General features: G+C 43.3%; 1 protein-coding gene across 1 annotated transcript in view; it reads left to right on the top strand.

Annotated features, from left to right (window-relative positions):
- Nucleotides 1–19,345, top strand: part of KIAA2012 (KIAA2012 ortholog) — a 189,284-nt gene that overhangs the window by 60,648 nt on the left and 109,291 nt on the right. Inside the window, exon 11 of the mRNA XM_060194124.1 lies at nucleotides 2,031–2,135. Coding sequence (XP_060050107.1) covers nucleotides 2,031–2,135 — 105 coding nt within the window. The remainder of the gene's footprint in view (nucleotides 1–2,030; nucleotides 2,136–19,345) is intronic.

Genomic DNA, 19,345 nt, shown 5'->3' with positions numbered 1-19,345 from the left:
CCTTATTTTTGTAAACTTGTTGTGGTTATTATTGTTGTTGTTGATGTTGTTCGTTGATGGATAGGACAGAGAGAAATGGAGAGAGGAAGAGAAGTCAAAGAGGGGGAGAGAAAGATAGACACCTGCAGACCTGCTTCACCACCTGTGAAGTGACTCCCCTGCAGGTGGGGAGCCGGGAGTCGAACCAATATCCTTATGCTGGTCCTTGTACTTTGCGCCACGTGTGCTTAACCCGCTGCGCTACTGCCAATAGATACTCCCCAATAGATAAATTTTTAAAAGTGCAGAATTGCACCCAGGGCTGCAATTTGAAACTCAAATTCAGAGTGGTCCATGAAAGCTAGAGCCACCAAGAAGACACTGATACCACATCTTTCATCTTCCTGCTGGCTCAGGGATACCTCACTTTTTTAGCCAAATTTCTCCAGCTCTCCCCCCTCTATCCCACTCCCACTCTCACCACACCAACACCACCAAGCATATTCAGTAACTGCTTTCCGAGGTATAGGTTGAGACTGTGTACATGAAGGTATCAGTGAAAACACAGGTATGGCTGCAGACAGGTGTGTTTTTCCCTGCAGACATTCACACCTGCCTGTACCTGCATGTGTCTGCCTGCAGAGAAACATGCCTTGTGCACATGAGTGCACCCCTGCAATACATGTGATTGTTGGGCAGAATTGCAGACAAATGTGCATCTGAGCACAGGGATAAGCACATTCATGTGCGTGGTTGCGTCCATATTGTATTTCCAAGTGTGTGCACCTTTTATGTAAGTATGTGCGAAGGTGTGTCTCCAAGCATGTGGTGTGCCTCTGTGACTAGCAGTGGTGCCCCTACAAATACCCTCCATGACCCGTGGCCAGGTCTACTCCTGATGCTTTTCCTTGGAGAGAGGGAATGGGAAGTCATAGAAACACCTTCAGTATTTCTTTTTTATTTATTTATTTATAAAAAGGAAACTAACAAAACCATAGGATAAGAGGGGTACAACTCCACACAATTCCCACCACCAGAACTCCATATCCCATCCCCTCCCCTGATATCTTTTCTATTCTTTATCCCTCTGGGAGTATCCATACACCTTCAGTATTTCTAGGCAGCAGAGGGAAAGCCAACTCTCATCTCCTTGACCTGAGTTCCCTGGAGTCAGCACTTGGTCACAGAGTGTGTGCTGAGCACCACACAGAGGCCTGTGACCGAGAGGGTAAGCAAGGCAGAAAGGGCCAAGTCTTGTACCCAGGGCTGGACACCCGAGGAAGAATCTCCCAGTCCTTCGTGAGCATGCATTCCACCAGCCTAGCCTTGCCCATGTAGAGCTATGTTAGCACAGAAAGGAACCTAAATTCCTTCCTTCCTTCCTTTTTTCCTTCCTTCCTTCCTCCCTCCCTCCCTCCTTCCCTTCCTCCCTCCCTCCCTCCCTTCCTTCCTTCCTTCCTTCCTCCCTCCCTCCTTCCCTTCCTTCCTCCCTCCCTCCCTCCCTCCCTCCCTTCCTTCCTCCCTCCCTCCCTCCCTCCCTCCCTCCCTCCCTCCCTTCCTTCCTTCCTTCCTTTCACTTCTTTATTGGAGAAGTAGTGGTTACAGTCAACAGTAAAATAAATTACAATAGTTTGTACATGTGTAACATTTCTCAGTTTTCCACATAACAATTCAACCCCCACTAGGTCCTCCTGTCTTCCAGGGACTGAACTTTCTGCCCCCCCCCCCCCCCCCCCCGCCAACACACACACACACACTTTGGTGCAATACACCAACTCCAGTACAAGTTCTGCTTAGTGTTTTTGAAGGGAACCTTTCCAGATTCTCATAGAATCCATAGTACAGGCTGGTGGAAGGCCCATCTTGTTCATCTCACCTTGACCTCCAGAGTACAGGGCCTAAACAGTCACTCTGTACTATGCAAGTCCAGATAGGGCTGACTACCTGACACACAGGCATCTGTTCCTGGGCGCTTTGGGGGACTCAGTCCAGGTCAGCCTCCTTCCCCTGCATTAGTACTAACACTGCCTGTGTTCATGCTTATTTTCAAGAAGCATCCAGAGACCTGGGACACTTCTTATGGGGTCCAGATGGAGAAAATGTCTGCCTTTCCCTCCCAGAGCCCCTCTCAACCCAGGAACTGCTGCTACATGAAGGTAAGGGGATCCCTCCCATGTCAGCCTCCTTGTCACAGGGAAAGAGCTCACCTACAGTGGCTGAAACTTCCCCACAGTGAGCCATCATTAAAAGCAGATGCCAGTCAGTTTGTCCCTCCTCTCTCCCTGACACAGAGTGCTTCTGTAGCAGAGACACAATAACCCAATGTTTGCTTAACAAGTCAGTTCTTGCTGAGCATCTGAAAAGAGAAGTTCCCGTGGAGGGCTAGGAGGAGGTCTAATGTGCTCTGTTGATGCTGTGATGAGAGCGATAAAGCCCTTTTGGTATTTGCCCAAACTAAACAACCGTCTTTTCTCTTCTTTCCAACCACCCTCCTGAGGTGGAGGTGGCTAATTGGTAATCCAATCAGGTTTCCTTGTTATGCGCATTGGTTCATTGCTGTGAATCATCTGGCTCCTGACAGACAGCAAGGCGGTTTCCAAAAACCCCTCTGGCATGTTAACTTTTGGGGAGAGAGAGGGAGAGGGAGAGGGAGACGGAGAGGGAGAGGGAGAGGGAGAGGGAGAGGGAGAGGGAGAGGGAGAGGGAGAGGGAGAGGGAGAGGGGGAGAGGCTCGGGACGATAGCCATTTTACAAAGAGAAAAAAGAATGAAGTCAGAGGGTGATGAGTGTCAGCCACCCAGGAAACACCATGATGTGTGTGCACGCGGCACACAGCCAGCAGGGCCCCGATGGGCGAGATCCAGTCTGCATTTGTTTTGTGCATTATGTCATGGCCAGCTTAAGAAAGAGAGTGTGGATTCAGAGTCAGGAGACTGGAGAGCTCCAGCTTGTCCTCTATGTTGACAGATGACTTTGGGTCAGCCCCTCTCAGCCTCTCTGTGCCCAGGATTCCTCATCCCCTTGAAAGCAAGAGAGGTCAGAGCCAACTGGTGGTGCACCTGGTAGAAAATGCATATTACCAAAAAAATTAATTAAATAAAAATAAATAAAAGAAAATGCATATTACCACGTGTAAGGACCCAGGTTCAAGCCCCTGGTTCCCACCTACAAGGGGGGGAGCTTCACAAATGGTGGAGTATTGCTAAAGGTATCTCCCTTTCTCTCTGCTTCTCTATTTTTCTCTGTATCAGAAAGTAAAGGGGGGAATAGCCACAGGGGGATCACTATGTAGCCACCAAGCCCCAGCAATAGGTCTGGTGAATAATAATAATAATATAGCAAGAGGATCAACCTCTCCACTGCCAGCAACTGAGAAATCCCCTGTTATTATAACATTTCGTATCTTGCTGTTGACTTAGCCATGTAGCATATGGCTTTCCAGAAACTAGAACACATTTGATTCCAAATTCAGCAGTAAGAAAATTCCACTACCATATAGGTTAAACCATGGCACGAGTATAAAAATAGATTGGTACTGAATTGACAGAAGCAGAAATCAGACAGGTGGAGACCACGGTCAGTGTGACACAGCTGTTACAACAGCTGGAGAGCAGATACAACTCTGTTCACCTGTTGCACATTTGTCCACGCTGCTCCAGAAGAAATAATTCTTATCTTTGGCAAAGCAAAAGTCAGAAGCAGAAAGGGAAATCATTAAGCTTTAATTTTATTGTCACGTTGGTAGTAAGATGTATAGATCATTTCAGTATTCCTGGCATCTAACACACTGTCACAAGAAGTGTTAAAAAAAAAAAAAAGAAAGAAAGAAAAAAAAAGTGTTCAAAAAGAGAAACAAAACTTATGCTCAATAAATGGACACTTACCTGCCATCTTATCCTCATCCTATGAGCATGCATTTAATCTTCCTTGCCTTTCAAACCTAGAAACACTGTAAACTTGCACTCAGTGAATCAGGTAATCAGTCACTATCTCTGGTCTTTCCTGAACAGACAATCTTGATGGTGATTGGGTGATGCCCTAGAAGATGGGACACAATCTTAAGTCCACACCTTCCTACAAGAGACCATAAAATATATATATGTGTGTGTGTGTGTGTGTGTGTGTGTGTGTGTGTGTGTGTATGTATGTATGTATCTTTCAGAGTCCCTACTAATGGAAATGATCTTCTTGTTTTGAGACAATGTATATTAAAACATTTGCAACTCTTGCAAAGGATTTGCTCCAACCAAATCAAACTCTTTGAGACTCAGTTTGTTCAAGTTCATCTTAAAAATCATCCTTGTCCTACCCTTCCCACTCTCACCTCTCATTTGAACCAAGCTCATACTTTCTCATCTTTCAGATGACCTACATATTCAACCTTCCTGCTCTCATCTCCCAGGGTTTGCCAACTTATCTCCAAATATTTGAATTTACTTCAGGTTCCAAGCAAAGGTCCATCTTTCCTGGGATAGTTTCTCTTCTTTTTTCTTTCTTTGTTTTTTAACTGTTGCCTATGGCACCTTTCTTTCTTTCTTTTTTTCTTTATTTCTTTCTCTCTACTTCTTTCTTTCTCTCTCTCTTTCTTTCTTTTGTTCTTTTGTGATTAATAGTAGTTTATAAGATTACAGGGTATAATTCCACACCATGTCCACCACCCAAGTCCTGTGCCCCCCCCAATAATAATTACCATATAGTTCTCACAAAAACTTAGACACAGTTTGTTTGCTTCTATTGTTTGTTTTTCACAGCTTCATGTTTCAATTCTCTAGCTCCCATATATGAGTGAAACCACCCGGTAGTTATCTTTCACATCTTTCCTCATCTCACTAAGTGTAAGCACCTTCAGTTCTACCCATTTTGTCCCAAAGAACACAATATTATCTCCTTCATTGCAGAGTAGTATTCTATGGAATATATTTCTCTAAGTTCTTTTTTAATTCTTTTTTTTTTATTAATTATTAGATAGACAAGAGAGAAATCAAGAAGGAAGGGGAAGACAGAGAGACACAGAGAACCTGCAGAGCTGCTTCTCTGCTCATAAAACTTTCTCCCTACAGATGGGGGCCAGGGGCTTGAACCCAGGTCCTTCTACAAGGTAACATGTGTGCTCAACAACATGGACCACCATCTGGTCCCCATAACCTCTTTATACAGTCACTTATTAATGGGCATTTAGGTTGCTTCCACTCTTTGGCTACTGTGAACAGTGAAGCTATGAACACAGGGATTCATAGGGATATATATATTTTTAATGATGACTATACTTAGAGTAGGTTTACAGCTTTATTCTTTATTCTTTATTTTATTTTATTTTTTTTGTCTCCAGGGTTATTACTGGGGCTTGGTGTCAGCATTACAAATTCACTGCTCCTGGAGGCTATTTTTTCCCTTTTGTTGCCCCTATTGTTTATCATTGTTGTTGTCATGATTGCTGTCTTTGTTGTTGGATAGGACAAAGAGAAATAGAGAGAAGAGGGGAAGAAAGAGGGGGGGAGAGAAAGATAGACACCTGAAGACCTGCTTCACCGCTTGTGAAGTGACACCCCTGCAGGTGAGGAGCTGGTGGCTTGAACCCGGATCCTTATGCTGGTCCTTGCGCTTTGCACCATGTGAGCCCATGTGAGCTTAATTTGTTGCGCTACCACCTGGCCCCCAGGGATACTTTTATCTCGAAATTCACTTCATCTCCTACAAGTACCTGGCTGTAGCCTCAGCCCACTGCTCTCTCTCAAGCCCACTTGTGTGGTGATTGTAATTTCTGTATCTGTTTTCTCTAAAATAGGTTATCTAGCTTGTCCAAGAAATGTCTGTGGTTAACTAAACACCCTATGTGCCCCAAAGAAAATTTCTCCTGGGATTATAGTTGTTGTTGTTTTGATTTTTTTCAAAAATCTTGAGTCAAGAAAGGAATATGATCTGTCTGATCTTTCTGAGACTTTCAGACTCCATCAACATCTATTTGGAAATAAATTCTTAAACAATTAGATCATGGTATCTTGCTTTTGTACAGCACTGAAGAATGAATCTAAGCCTTCAGAAAAAATATGTGGAGACAAGAACTGGAACTCAACACTCTTGATCATGTTGGGGTATTGCATCATTTTGCAAATTCAAAAGCTTAAGGAAAAGTTCATTTGGAAGCATACAAGTCAAAATATTGGCTCTGTTCTCTATGTTGCTTTCTCTGTTTAAAAAGTATTTATTTTATTGAGGTTTCGTTACATTATATAACATCATATAGGCTTCGGGTTCATTTGTTTTTGCTTTTCATCAATTAAATTTTTTATTTTAAAGTTTATTTTATCAGGAGTTCTTTTAAAAAAATGATTGACTGATTAATTGACTAATTCATTAATAGAGAGAATAGAGAGAGAGCCAGAGTATCACTCTGGCCCATGCAATTCCTAGGATGGAACTTAGGACCTTGTGTTTTTAAGTCCAGCATTCCTTGACATCTTCCCTCAATAGAGAGAATTTAATTCCCTTTTGCTTGCCTATGAACTAGACACAGCGACTGACTTCTGATAAATATAGGATGTGGCATAAATAATGGTGTGTGAGTTCTGAGTCTGGGCCACAGAGGCATTGAGGGGAAGCTTCTTTAAAAAAAAAAAAAAAAAAAATATATATATATATATATATTTAACTTTTTATTGCCTTTGTTTATTGGATAGAGACAGCCAGAAATCAAGAGGAAAATGGGGATATATAAAGACAGACACCCTCAGCCCTGCTTCACCACTTGCAAAGCTTTCTCCCTGCAGGTGGGGACCAGGGGCTAGAACCTGGGTCCTTGCTTACTGTAACATGTGCGCTCAACCAGGTGCACTATCACCACCCAGCCCTGGCACTGAGGGAAATTTTCCACCTCGCTCTCTCTGGATTTAGCCACTCTGGGGAAATCTTTCTAAAGGCCATCAGCCTTCTAAAGAATTCTACACAGCAAGAAAATAAAGCTTCTTACCAACAGCCAAAACAAACTTGCCAGGCTTATGAGTCCTTGAGAGAACATGCCCAGCTCCAGTGACGCCTCAAGATGACTCCATCCCTGGCTTACACTTTGACCACGGTCTCATGAAAGTCTGCCCCAGAATCACACACTTAGCCACTCTGAGATCCCTGAAGAAACTCTGTGAGGTATGATAGAGGCTTATTGCCTTAAGACACAAGGTTTGGGGCTGATCTGATTTCAGTCGTAGATCATGTATTTGGTGTCATTCCCTGATGGTCCACAATTTGATAAGCAGAAAGATGAAGGACCCAAGTATATCCTGACTGGTCTCCAAACACTGAATACATGGGGGCCGACATATGCTAAGTGGTTGGCTTTCCCTTTGTTCACCACATCTGTCATTTGTGATGTGTGGGTTGTAGGAACCCATAGGTAAAATAATCCTTCCCAACTTGATGGTAGATTTGACAACGGATGATTTTCTTTGAGGAGTCTTTCTCCTCACAGCTGTTGCCTTGGGAAGATGTTCAGACATCTGAGGGGAAAGGAGCTCTAGGTGAGGCAGTGTGAGCAGAAAGAAAGAACCTTGGAGAAAATTCCAACATCTTGGGTTTTAGTCTATCACCTGTAATTTTTTATTATTATTAGCAAATAATTTCACTACTTTGGGTCTTTCTTCACATGGTAAAAAATAAGTTGGGATTAGGTCCAATTGCCCCAGTACTTGACTCATAGAACTCCAATATCTCAGATGATAAGCAGACATTTGTTCCATTTTGGGGATTTGATCCAGGAGCCTCAGTCTGCCAAGTCAATGTTCAGCCACTAAACTGGATTCCAGATTCTGCAGAGCAAGCACTATTCAAGACAAAATGACTTTTCCTCACCAGAAAGAAACCAACAACCTGGAAATACTGCAGGTGTTCTTGGTGTCACTAGCAGGAAATCAGTCACTCAGGGACACTGAAGTGTATCCTCGCTTTTGACTGTACTCTCTCTGTGATTTCCAAAGCACAGAGACTCCCTCACTATATATTTGGCTGAAATGTGGTATCATAACCACCTTATGACTTGGAAAAAGAAAAATGTCAAAAATAATAGTTTTCACTGAATCCACTGGAATTTTTTAAGAAAAAAATTCAATACATACTGTTGAATAGCAAATTATTTTTTAATATGATGGCACGCACTTTCAATTTTTATTGTTATTATATCTGGGGCTTCACGGCTCAGAGCTGACTATTTCAGATATACAGAGAAAGGCAGGGGCCAAGTGGCAGTGCACCTAGTCGAGTGCACATGTTACAATGTGCAAGGATCTAAGTTCGAGCCCCTGGTCCCCACCTACAGGGGGAAAGCTTTGCAAGTGGTGAAGCAGAGCTGCAGATGTCTCTCTGTCTCTTTCCCTCTCTATCTCCCCCTTCCCTAGAATTTCTGGCTACCTCTATCCAATAAATAAATAAAGATAATTAAATTTAAAAATAAGTGGCAAATGTTTTTAAAAAACAACTAAGAGAAAGAGAGAAGTGTCTGAGCAGTGGTAAATACATTACTATGCCCAAGGACAGAGGTTCAAGTTCCTAGTCCCCACCTGTAGTGGAGCAAATTGTAAGTATCTCTTTTTTATAATTATTATCTTTATTTATTTATTGGATAGAGACAGTCAGAAATCGAGAGGGAAAAGAGGGATAGAGAGGGTGAGGAACAGATAGACACCTGCAGCACTGTTTCACCACTTTCAAAGCTTTCTCCTTGGAAGTGAGGACTGGGGGCTCGAACCTGGGTCCTTGTACATTATAACGTGCGCTCAACCAGGTGCACCACTACCCAGTCCCTTAAGTATCTTTCTTTCTCTCTGCTCCTCTCTTGCTTATTTCTCTCTGTATCTATCATAGTAAGAATTTTAATTGTGCAGGGGAGATAGCATAAGGGTTATTATGCAAAATACTTTCATGCCTGAGGCTCTAAAGTCCCAAGTCAAAGCCCCCACACCATCTTAAGCCAGAGCTGAGCAGTGCTCAGGTCTCTATCGACCTATCTATATATCTCTATCCCTACCTCTCTCCCTCCCTCTTCATCTCATTAAAATAAAATAAACAAAATATTTTAGTGTATTCATTAATTTTTTTAAAAAGAATTAAATTGTTGCTGGGAATGGTGGGATCAACATGCAGGCACTGAGACCCAGAAATAACCTTGGTGGCAAAAACAAAGAAAGAGAGAAGAAGGAATTGAAGAAGGAGGAAAGAGAGAGAAAGAGAGAGAGAAATTTCAGCACTAAAGCTTCCTCCAGTGAAGCGGGTCCTGTCTCAAACCTGGGTTACGTATGTGTCAAAGCAGAGCACCAACCAAGTGAGACATTTGACCATCCCAGAACTAGCTTTCCTTCCTTCCTTCCTTCCTTCCTTCCTTCCTTCCTTCCTTCCTTCCTCCCTTCCTTCCTTCCTTCCTCCCTTCCTTCCTTCCTTCCTTCCTTTTACCACTGTTCACCAGAACACTGTTCTACCCTGGTTTGTGGTAGTGCCAGGGATTGAGCCTGAGACCTCAGAGCCTCAATAACCACTTGGGTAATCACTGTGCTATTTCTCCAGCCCCACTGATGTATCGTTTCTTAGATCATCTATGGAACTCTGACTTTTTCCTCCCTTGCATTCATGCTGTTTTAGAGAAGCCCAGAGCCAAGAGGAATTTAGGCACCTCCTCCATCAGTGTTTAAGTAAAGCAAGCATTTTATCACACAGACTTGCTGAGGATACCAGTAGGTAAAAGCAGAGCTGCCTGGTTGAAGTGGAAACAGCCTGACTATGTCCCTCCACCTTTCCCATAGCCCAGCTAGTTCTTCCTTCCTCAGATGACTCCCAGATTTGGGAGAGGGGAGAACGACGAAGAAACACTAGAGCTAGGAGGCCATGGCTTGAAAACTCTCTCCATTATGGATAGGAAACCAAGGCCCAGAGAGGTGCATGGTGATTTGCTCCAAGTCTCATAGCTTCTATGTGGCAAATTTAAAGCCCAGAAGGTTCGAGATCTTCTAGTTAAATCACACTGCAGCTCTAGTTATTTACTTGCTGAAGTCCTCCCTTCAGTATGACACCTTACCTGGCCACCTCAGACCACCCACAACTGGCTGCTTCTTTTCTTAACACTTTATTTATTTATCTAGCTGTTCCATAGAGACAAAAAGAAATCAATAAGGGAGGGAGATAAAGAGAGACACCTGTAGCACTGCTTCACCACACGTAAAGCTTCCCCCTTGCAGGTGGGGTCCAAGGGTTTTGACCGGGTCCTTGAACATTGTGGCATGCGTATTCTACCAGATGCAGTACTGCCCAACCCATAACTGCTTCTTCCCTAGGCTCCGCTTATTCATTGCAAAACCAGTCAAAGTGGAAAACAGAAACAAAGGAAAGGGGCTTGGGCGGTAGTGCCATGGGTTAAGCAGCACATGGCATGGAGTACAAGGACCAGAGTAAGGATCCCCTGGTTCCCCACCTTCAGGGGAGTCGCTTCACAGGCAGTGAAGCAGGTCTGCAGGTGTCTATCTTTCTCTCCCCCTCTGTCTTCCCCTCCTCTCTCCATTACTCTCTGTTCTATCCAACAGCAACAATAACAGCAGCAGCAACAACAAGGGGAAAAGATAGCCACCAGGAGCAGTGGATTAGTAGTACAAGCATGGAGCCCCAGCAATAACCCTGAAGGCAAAAAATAGTAGTAATAACTAATAAATAAATTCCAGTGCCATGCCCACTCAGCTTATCGGTATCGTAGTGACACAGTTCACTGGCCTCTGTGCTGTCAGGGAAGTATCTGAGCTTCCTGGCAGACAACGGTGGTAAATAATAAAAGTTCTGAGTAAAAACCCTGCTAACAAATGTCATGGGAGCTGTAAGGAAGGAAAGGACACTGCAGTGAGCAGCGATGGAAAGTGTTTGTGTAAGCCCCTGTACCCTCCCTCCACCACACACACACACACACACACACACACACAGGTTTCTCTTTCATGATTATTTTAGCCTTTTTCCCTTCCAACCACCAACCACTCAATTCTTTGAGGGAAAATTAACATTCATTATGCAATTTATCTCTTTCCTTTTAATCCAGAGTGTCTGTCTCCAAGGTCCCTACTCAATAATTAATGTTTGTTCTCATTTCCCATTCTCAAGAGTATCTATTCTTGAACTGTGGGGTCAACAATTAACACTAATTATGGCTTTTTCTCTCTCCAGTGTGGATTCTCAGATTCCCAAATCACACTGCTTTGCCGTGTGTGTGTGTGTGTGTGTGTGTGTGTGTGTGTGTGTGTGTGTTAAGCACTAAGGTAGAAAAGCACTAAGGACCACATTTGGCCAAACCCCACCAAAGTTTAGCAAGTCAATAAACACAAATATTCCTTCTTGGAAATTTCTCTAATAACTATCACCAATAAGAAGACAATGAAGCATAAGTACATATATACATGTATGTGGAAAAGAGTTTGAGTGGGTAGTTAGAAAATTTCAAAATTATTTCCAGTTTAAAATTTTATTATATTTTACCAGAGCACTGCTCAACTCTGACTTATGGGGATGCAGAGGATTGAACCTGGGACCTTGGAGCCTCAGGCATGAGAATCTTTTTGCATAACCATTATACTGTCTACCCCTACCCCAGTTTAAATTTTTTATGAGGATTTCTCTCTTTCTCCCTCTTATCTCAATGTCCTTTGCCCCTCTCTCCCTCCCTCCATCCCTCCTTCTATCCCTTCTTCCTTCCTCCTTTCCTTGTTTGCTCACTCTCAATCCAAAGTTCCTTTTACATCCCTTCAGTTATTTAGGAGCTACTCCCTTTGCAATCTATCACCTCACCCTTAACTGTCTTTCTCTGATCTGCCATCCTATTTCTCTTCAGTCACTAAAATAGCATTGCTGTATCTAGTTTACATTTTGACTGATGAGGGCAGTTAGGAGAATAACTGTCACCCAGAGTGACTTAAAGAAATCATGAGGGGAGTCGGGCGGTAGCGCAGCGGGTTAAGCGCACGTGGTGTGAAGCACAAGGACCGGCCTAAGGATCCCGGTTCAAGCCCCCGGCTCCCCACCTGCAGGGGGGTTGCTTCACAAGTGGTGAAGCAGGTCTGCAGGTGTCTGTCTTACTCTCCCCCTCTCTGTCTTCCCCTCTTCTCTCCATTTCTTTCTGTCCTATCTAACAACAAGGACATCAATAATCACAACAATGTTAAACAACAAGGGCAACAAAAGGGAAAATAAATAAATAAAATTTAAAAAAAAAGAAATCATGAAAATAATTCCTCCAGGGTTGTGCAGAGCCTGTCATTTGGCTGGAATCAGGTGGAATCAGGCTACAGTCCTTCCTGTTTCCCCTGGTCCAACCCTTATATTTGTGCTACAGTTGAAGGCTGAGGATCCTCAGTTATTTTGTCTCCCACCTCTCACCCCAAATTGTTGTGTGCACTGGGGCCCTGGGGCACATCTGCTGTTCCAATCTGGGCATCTCCTCTCTGTGTGTGTCAAGAATTAACTGTTTCACATTCTTGCTTTTGTCAAAAGCTCTCCTCAGGATTTTTGCTTCACTACTCCTGTAGTTATTTACCTTAAGATGTCTTTTAAAAAAGAAAGACCTACTTTCTTCAATATTTTCAAACGCCTACATCAGCCTTCCTTCCCTGACAGTATCTATGGATTTTCAAAAGCATCCATTTTATTACCTCACTCAAGCATCAAGACATCCACCTTGTAAGCTGTGTTTCTCCAACCTTGAGGTATAGTAAATGGCTAATGGATGTTTTTCCACACCCTCTATGAATCTGTCAATTAAAATATCAGCCACTTAGGGCCCAAGAGATGTATCAACATGTCAGTGCACAGACTTGCATGCCTGAAGAACCAGAATTAACCCCTAGCTATCCTCCAAGCTGAACTCTGGTCTCTTCTCTCATTCTCAGAAAAATAAAATAGATAGCTCTTTACAAAGAAAAGACATGTAAATCAATGTTAAATCAATAAAAGTAAATGCCCCTCCATATATATAACTATCAGCCATTTAAAAGAGGGAACCACAGGCCACGTGATGGCACACCTGGTTAAGCACACACATTACAGTGCACAAGGACCCAGGCTCAAGACCCCAGCCCCCACCTTTAGAGTAAAACTTCACCAGTAGTGAAGCAGGGCTGCAAGTGTGTCTCTGTCCCTCATGCCCCCCCACGTTCCCTCTCAATTTCTCTGTCTCTATGCAAAATAAATAAAGTATAATGAAGAAATGTAAAAAAAAAAAAAGGATTCTTTAGATACGTGAATAAAAGAGGGATCTAGTACTCAGTGTCTCTTAAAAGATCAGCATCCATCCCCATCACCACCCCAAAAGTCATCTCTGCTTAGTCTTTTTCATTGGACTCACATGCATGTTACTTTTTTTTTTATTTAAACATGCATGTTACTTTCTACCTCCAGAAGCATACAATGGCTCCCTAGGTAGGGTGGAAAAATAAGAAGAAGAAAAACCAGGAAAAAGGACTCACTTCTTTCATTTCTCATTTCACTAAATGTAGAGTTACTCACTGAATACCAGTTACTCACGGGCCATCCTGTGTGCTGTAATCTGAATATGAATATCAGTGAGAAAGAGAAGTCTAGCTAACCAAGTCCTTGTGTGTAGCTTGCTCTGGAAGGAGGGTTTGCTGGATGCCCTATAGGTCAGACTCAGCACAGTTCACATGTTAATGAAGTGGGCACAACGCAACTTGCATGACCACAGCCTAGAAAACTCTCAGGACAAAATTCTTGGGCTTGTATTTTAAAGGGGAGGTTGAAGCTGGTGTGGCCCCTTCCAAGCTCCCATCCCACAGAGGAACTGGCAAAAATTAGGGCGTCAGCTGGCTTTGTAGTGTATTTTTCACTCTCGGTCATTACTGCTTCTGCTTCAGAACAGGAGGGAAAGGATGATTTTTGAAGGACCTTTCTCTGTCCTAAAAATAGTCTTTGATTAATGGGGAAATGTGTGTGGTCTGCTTTGCTGCTTACTTAGGGACAGGCAGCAAGAATCTTGCATGAGCGACCAGCTATCGTATAGGGAGCAATACCACACAGATCACGGGGCAGAGCCAGACCTGGGTGAGGGAATTGTTTCTGCCAGAGAATACAGCAGGAGAAGGAGAAAAGGAGCAACCGTTTGGTTGCTGATCTCACAGTCTGCAAGCAGAGAAGAGCTTGAGAACCTGTCATCCTAATTTCTCTCTCACGCCACTTTCCTTGGGTGGACAGCCAAGCATGGAAAGAGGAATTTCAGTGTCAGCTTTCCTCCTTCTTCCTTTTAGTTAGAACTGGGCTAGAGCAGTAAGAGCCCTCCAGCAAAGGATGATGATGATGATGGAGGAGGAGGAGGAGGGGAAGAGGAAAGAGAAAGGGGAGGAGGAACAGGAAAGAGATAGCTACCATTTTATCTATCTTGGATATACCAAATATTGTGCTAAGCACATTTATCATTTAACTTCATCCCCAGACCAATGATAGAGGTAAACTGTACTATTTTGTTCATCATTCATCTAGGATAATGTGACTCAGAGAGGTCTAGTGATTTGCCCAAGGTCACAGAGCTAACAAGCTGGTATTTGAACCTTAAAGATTTGCATTTTAGGGAGTCAGGAGGTAGTGCAGAGGGCTAAGAGCACATGGTACAAAGCGCAAGGGCCCAGCATAAGGATCCCGGTTCAAGCCTCTGGCTCCCCACCTGCAGGAGGTCGCTTCGCAAACAGTGAAGCAGGTCTGCAGGTGTCTATCTTTCTCTCCTACTCTCTGTCTTCCCCTCCTCTCACCATTTCTTTCTGTCCTATCCAACAACAACAACAGCTATGACAACAACAACTACAATAAGCACAACAACAAGGGCAACTAAATGGGAAAAACAGCCTCCAGGAGCAGTGGATTCCTAGTGCAGGCACCAAGCCCCAGCAATAACCCTGGAGGGAAAAAAAAAAAAAAAACAGAGTTGGGCAGTGGCATAGCAGGGTAAGCACACATGGTGCAAAGCGCAAGGATCCCAGTTCGGCCCCTGGCTCCCCATCTGTAGGGGAGTCGCTTCACAAGCAGTGAAGCAGGTCTGCAAGTGTCAATCTCTCTCCCCCCTCTCTGTCTTCCCTTCCTCTCCCCATTTCTCTCTGCCCTATCTAACAATATCAATAACAACAACAATAATAATAACTACAAACAATAAAGCAACAAGGGCAACAAAAGGGAATAAATAAATTAATTAAAAGACTTGCATTTTTGCTAGAGAGAGTGTGGGGTCAAAGGAACCCTCCTACACTGCTGGTGGGAATATCAATTGGTTCAACTTCTGTGGAGAACAGTCTGGAGAACTCTCAGAAGGCTAGAAATGGACCTACCCTATGATCCTGCAATTCCTCTCCTGGGGATATATCCTAAGGAACCCAACATATCCATCCATAAAAGATCTGTGTACACATATGTTCTTGGCAGCACAATTTGCAATAGCCAAAACCTAGAAGCAACCCAGGTGTCTAACAACAGATGAGTGGCTGAGCAAGTTGTGGTATATATATACAATGAAATACTACTCAGCTGTAAAAAATGGTGACTTCACCATTTTCAGCCGATCTTGGATGGACCTTGAAAAAATCATGTTGAATGAAATAAGTCAGAAACAGAAGGATGAATATGGGATGATCTCACTATCAGGCAAAAGTTGAAAAACAAATCAGAAAAGAAAACAGAAGTAGAACCTGAAATGGAATTGGCGTATCTCACCAAAGTAAAAGACTCTGGGGTGGGTGTGGGTGGGTAGGGAGAATACAGGTCCAAGGATTCAGAGGACCTAGTGTGGGTTGTATTGTTATATGGGAAACTGGGGAATGTTATGCATGTACAAACTATTGTAGTTACTGTTAAATGTAAAACATTAATTCCCCAATAAAAAATAGTACAATAAATAAAATAAAATAAAAGATTTGCATTTTCACCACAATGTATACAGTTGGTGATTTCAATCTAAACAGGTACATCTCCACCTGACAATATGCGAGAGTTCAGAAAGTCCCTGACTCAATAATGAACCATATTCACAAATGGCCCTGCTGTATTTCCTTTTCTCTCTCCACTTCCCCTTTCTGAGCATCAGGCAAGCTTTTATAGGTAACACTAAAAACAATTTGCAACTTGTAGCGACAAGGAGAGAAAAAGAAATGCTGGGGGGTGGGGGGGCAACGTAGGAAGAATATTGTAAGAATTAGAGAGATTCAATAAAAAGTATTATCAATAAGAGGCAACTAGTTTTATTTTATTTGGAGATGGAGAAGAAAGACAAAAGTAGAAAGTTTAGGAGACCCAGACAGATTTTCAAGAGAAAAACAGGCTTTCTTACTGAGAAGTACTCCAGACAGAAATACGTTTCTTTATAAGACTGAAAATAATATTTTTTTCCTTCATTCTACTACTGAAAAACCACTAATATTAGATTCATAAATATTATGTTAAAAGACCCTGGGAGTCGGGCAGTAGTGCAGTGGGTTAAGTGCAGGTGACACAAAGTACAAGGATTGGCGTAAGGATCCCGGTTGGAGCCCCCGGCTCCCCACCTGCAGGGGAGTCACTTCACAAGCAGTGAAGCAGGTCTGCAGGTATCTATCTTTCTCTCCCCCTCTCTTTCTTCCCCTTCTCTCTCCATTTCTTTCTGTCCTATCCAACAACAACAACATCAATAACAACAACAATAATAACTACAACAAAAAAATAATAGGGCAACAAAAGGGAATAAATAAATAAATAAATAAAAAGGCACTAATACTTCTTTTGAAGTTAAGTCATTCACACTTTAGTGAAAATGTACTTCATTATGTGGCTGCCTGCTTGTAACCTAGCTCTAATGAAAAACTAAAAATCCTAACAGAAGTAGAAACAGAAGTGGGTCATTTTGGAATCTTTTAAGAGTTAGAACATGCCCTGACCAGTTAGATGCCTAATAGGGCTTCAATGAAAAGAAGAGTGGCACAAGAAAGTCAAAAGTTAAATAAAATGTTTTTTAAAGGGAGGGATATGCCGTGGCACATCTAGTTGAACACACATGCTACAATGCACAAGGATTCTGGTTCAAGTCCCCACTCCACCTGTAGGGGAAAGTTTCACAAAGCAGAGAAGCAGTGCTGCAGGTGTCTCTTTTTCTCTCGTGTTCTCAATCTCCCCTTCCCTCTCAATTTCTGTCTGTCTCTATCCAAAATAAAAGAAATAAAAAAATTTTAATAAGGAGGGGAATACAGGAAAGGAAGTGGTAGAAGGCCAGAGACAAACATGTACAACTTCAGAACTGCCTTGTAGCAAGTATGTATATCAATGTTCAGGAAAGGGAGCTGTAGCTTTTTTTCCCTCTGTTCTCTTTGACTACTAACTGAAAGACCTGAAGCTAATGCAGGCCCATTTCTTATGTCCAAGCTTTTGAACATACTGTTCCTCCTGCTGGCAGCACAATTCCTCATCTCCTAGCACTCCCTTCCCAGTGTTTTGACTGTAAAACACACTTAACATAAATAATGCCATCTTTAAGTGTGTGGTTCAGCAGTGTTAAGTGGATTCACGTTGTTGTGCAACCAGTCTCCAAGACTCTTTTCATCTTGCAAAACTGAAACTCTACACCGTGAAATAACAACTCTCAGTTCTCTCTTCTCCCCAGCCGCCACTCCAGTTTCTGTTACCCCCAGACGCTCCCCCTTTCTCTGAGTAGCCCTGACTAGTAGTCCTTCAGCTCTCAAGTCAGCCTTGGGCCAGGTAGCCTCTCTGCACTGTCCTGCTCCATGGGTGACAGCCTTCTACGTGCTTATATGGGACTTCATGCCTACCTGCCCTTACTAGATTTCTCTCTCCACTGGCTTTTTTCAAATGGTTCCACTAGGAAAAAGACATACAAGATTGTTGTTGTCACATGGGTCCAATTTCATATCTCCCCATGACAAATTATTTCTGCAAACCACTCTCACCACCAACCACTCTCACCACCAACTTAAGTTCATTGGATTTTTTTTTCTTGCCACCCAGTTTATTGCTGGGGCTCAGTGCCTGCACTGCTTCCGGTGGCCATGATTTCCTTTTTCCTTTTTTTTTTAAATTTGACAGGGAGTCTCTAAGGTCTCCAGCCCCAATAAAAGCCAGAGGTGAGCAGTGTTTTTGCTAAAATAATAATAATAATAATAATTAATAATAATAATAATAATTTGATAAGAGAGAAAATGAAAGGGGAAGGGGAGATAAAGAGGGAGAGACACAAATGCAGCCCTGCTTCACCATTTGTGAAGCTGTGTCATCGTCCCCCCACCCCCCAGGTAGAGAGTGAGGGTTTGAACCAGGATCCTTGTGCATGGTAGCATGAGCACTCAAATGAGTGACCACTGCACTTCCCTAAGTTCATAATATCTGGAGTTATCATAATAACTGGAGTTAGCAGTAACCCACTGCTAACTCCAGTACTGGTACAAAGCACCCTCTCTCTCTAGAGGCGTCTCATTCACATCTGATGAATGAGAATTCAAGGACAGAGTGACTTAGACTTTTTTTTTTCTTTTACCTCCAGGGTTATCTCTGGGGCTCGGTGCCCGCACTGCAAATCCACTGTACTTGGAGGCCATTTTTACCCATTCTATTGCTGCTGCTGCTGCTGCTGCTGCTGCTGCTGCTGCTGCTGCTGGTGGTGGTGGTGCTGCTGCTGCTGCTGCTGCTGCTGCTGCTGCTGCTGCTGCTGGTGGTGCTGCTGCTGCTGCTGTTGTTGTTGTTGGGTAGGACAGAGAGAAATCGAGAGAGGAGGGGATGACAGAGAGGGGGAGAGAAAGATAGACACCTGTAGACCTGCTTCACCGCTTGTGAAGTGACCCCCCTACAAGTGGGGAGCCGGGGGTTCGAATTGGGATTCTTACATTGGTCCTTGCGCTTCGCACTATGTGCGCTTAACCCGCTGCGCTACCTAACTCTGCTCCCGAGTTAGTCTTCTTTAAGGTAGTTTTGGAAGAACACAGTCTGTGCAGGAAAATGCATTCCCACGGAACTGTAGATGACTGCTTCCAGGGCTTAGAATATAGAAAAATTATTTGTTCCCTTGATTTTGTTTTTTTGCTGTTGTTGTTCTTTTACTTTTTTTTTTTTTTGCCTCCAGGGTTATCGCCAGGGCTTAGTGCCAGCACTAAGCATTGCTCCTGGCGGCCATTTTTTCCTTTTTATTGAACAGGATAGAGAGAAATTGAGAGAGGAAAGGGAGAGAGGAGAGAGAGCGGGGCGGGCCTTAGTGCAGCGGGTTAAGTGCATGTGGCATGAAGTGCAAGGACCGGCATAACGATCCCGGTTCAAGCACCCTAGCTCCCCACCAGCAAGAGGGGTCACTTCACAAGCAGTAAAGCAGGTGTGCAGGTGTCCTTCTCTC

This window comes from Erinaceus europaeus, chromosome 7 (genome assembly GCF_950295315.1).
Source record: "Erinaceus europaeus chromosome 7, mEriEur2.1, whole genome shotgun sequence".
In the NCBI taxonomy this organism is placed as follows: Eukaryota; Metazoa; Chordata; class Mammalia; order Eulipotyphla; family Erinaceidae; genus Erinaceus; species Erinaceus europaeus.
This window is presented reverse-complemented; position numbering and strand designations above follow the sequence as displayed.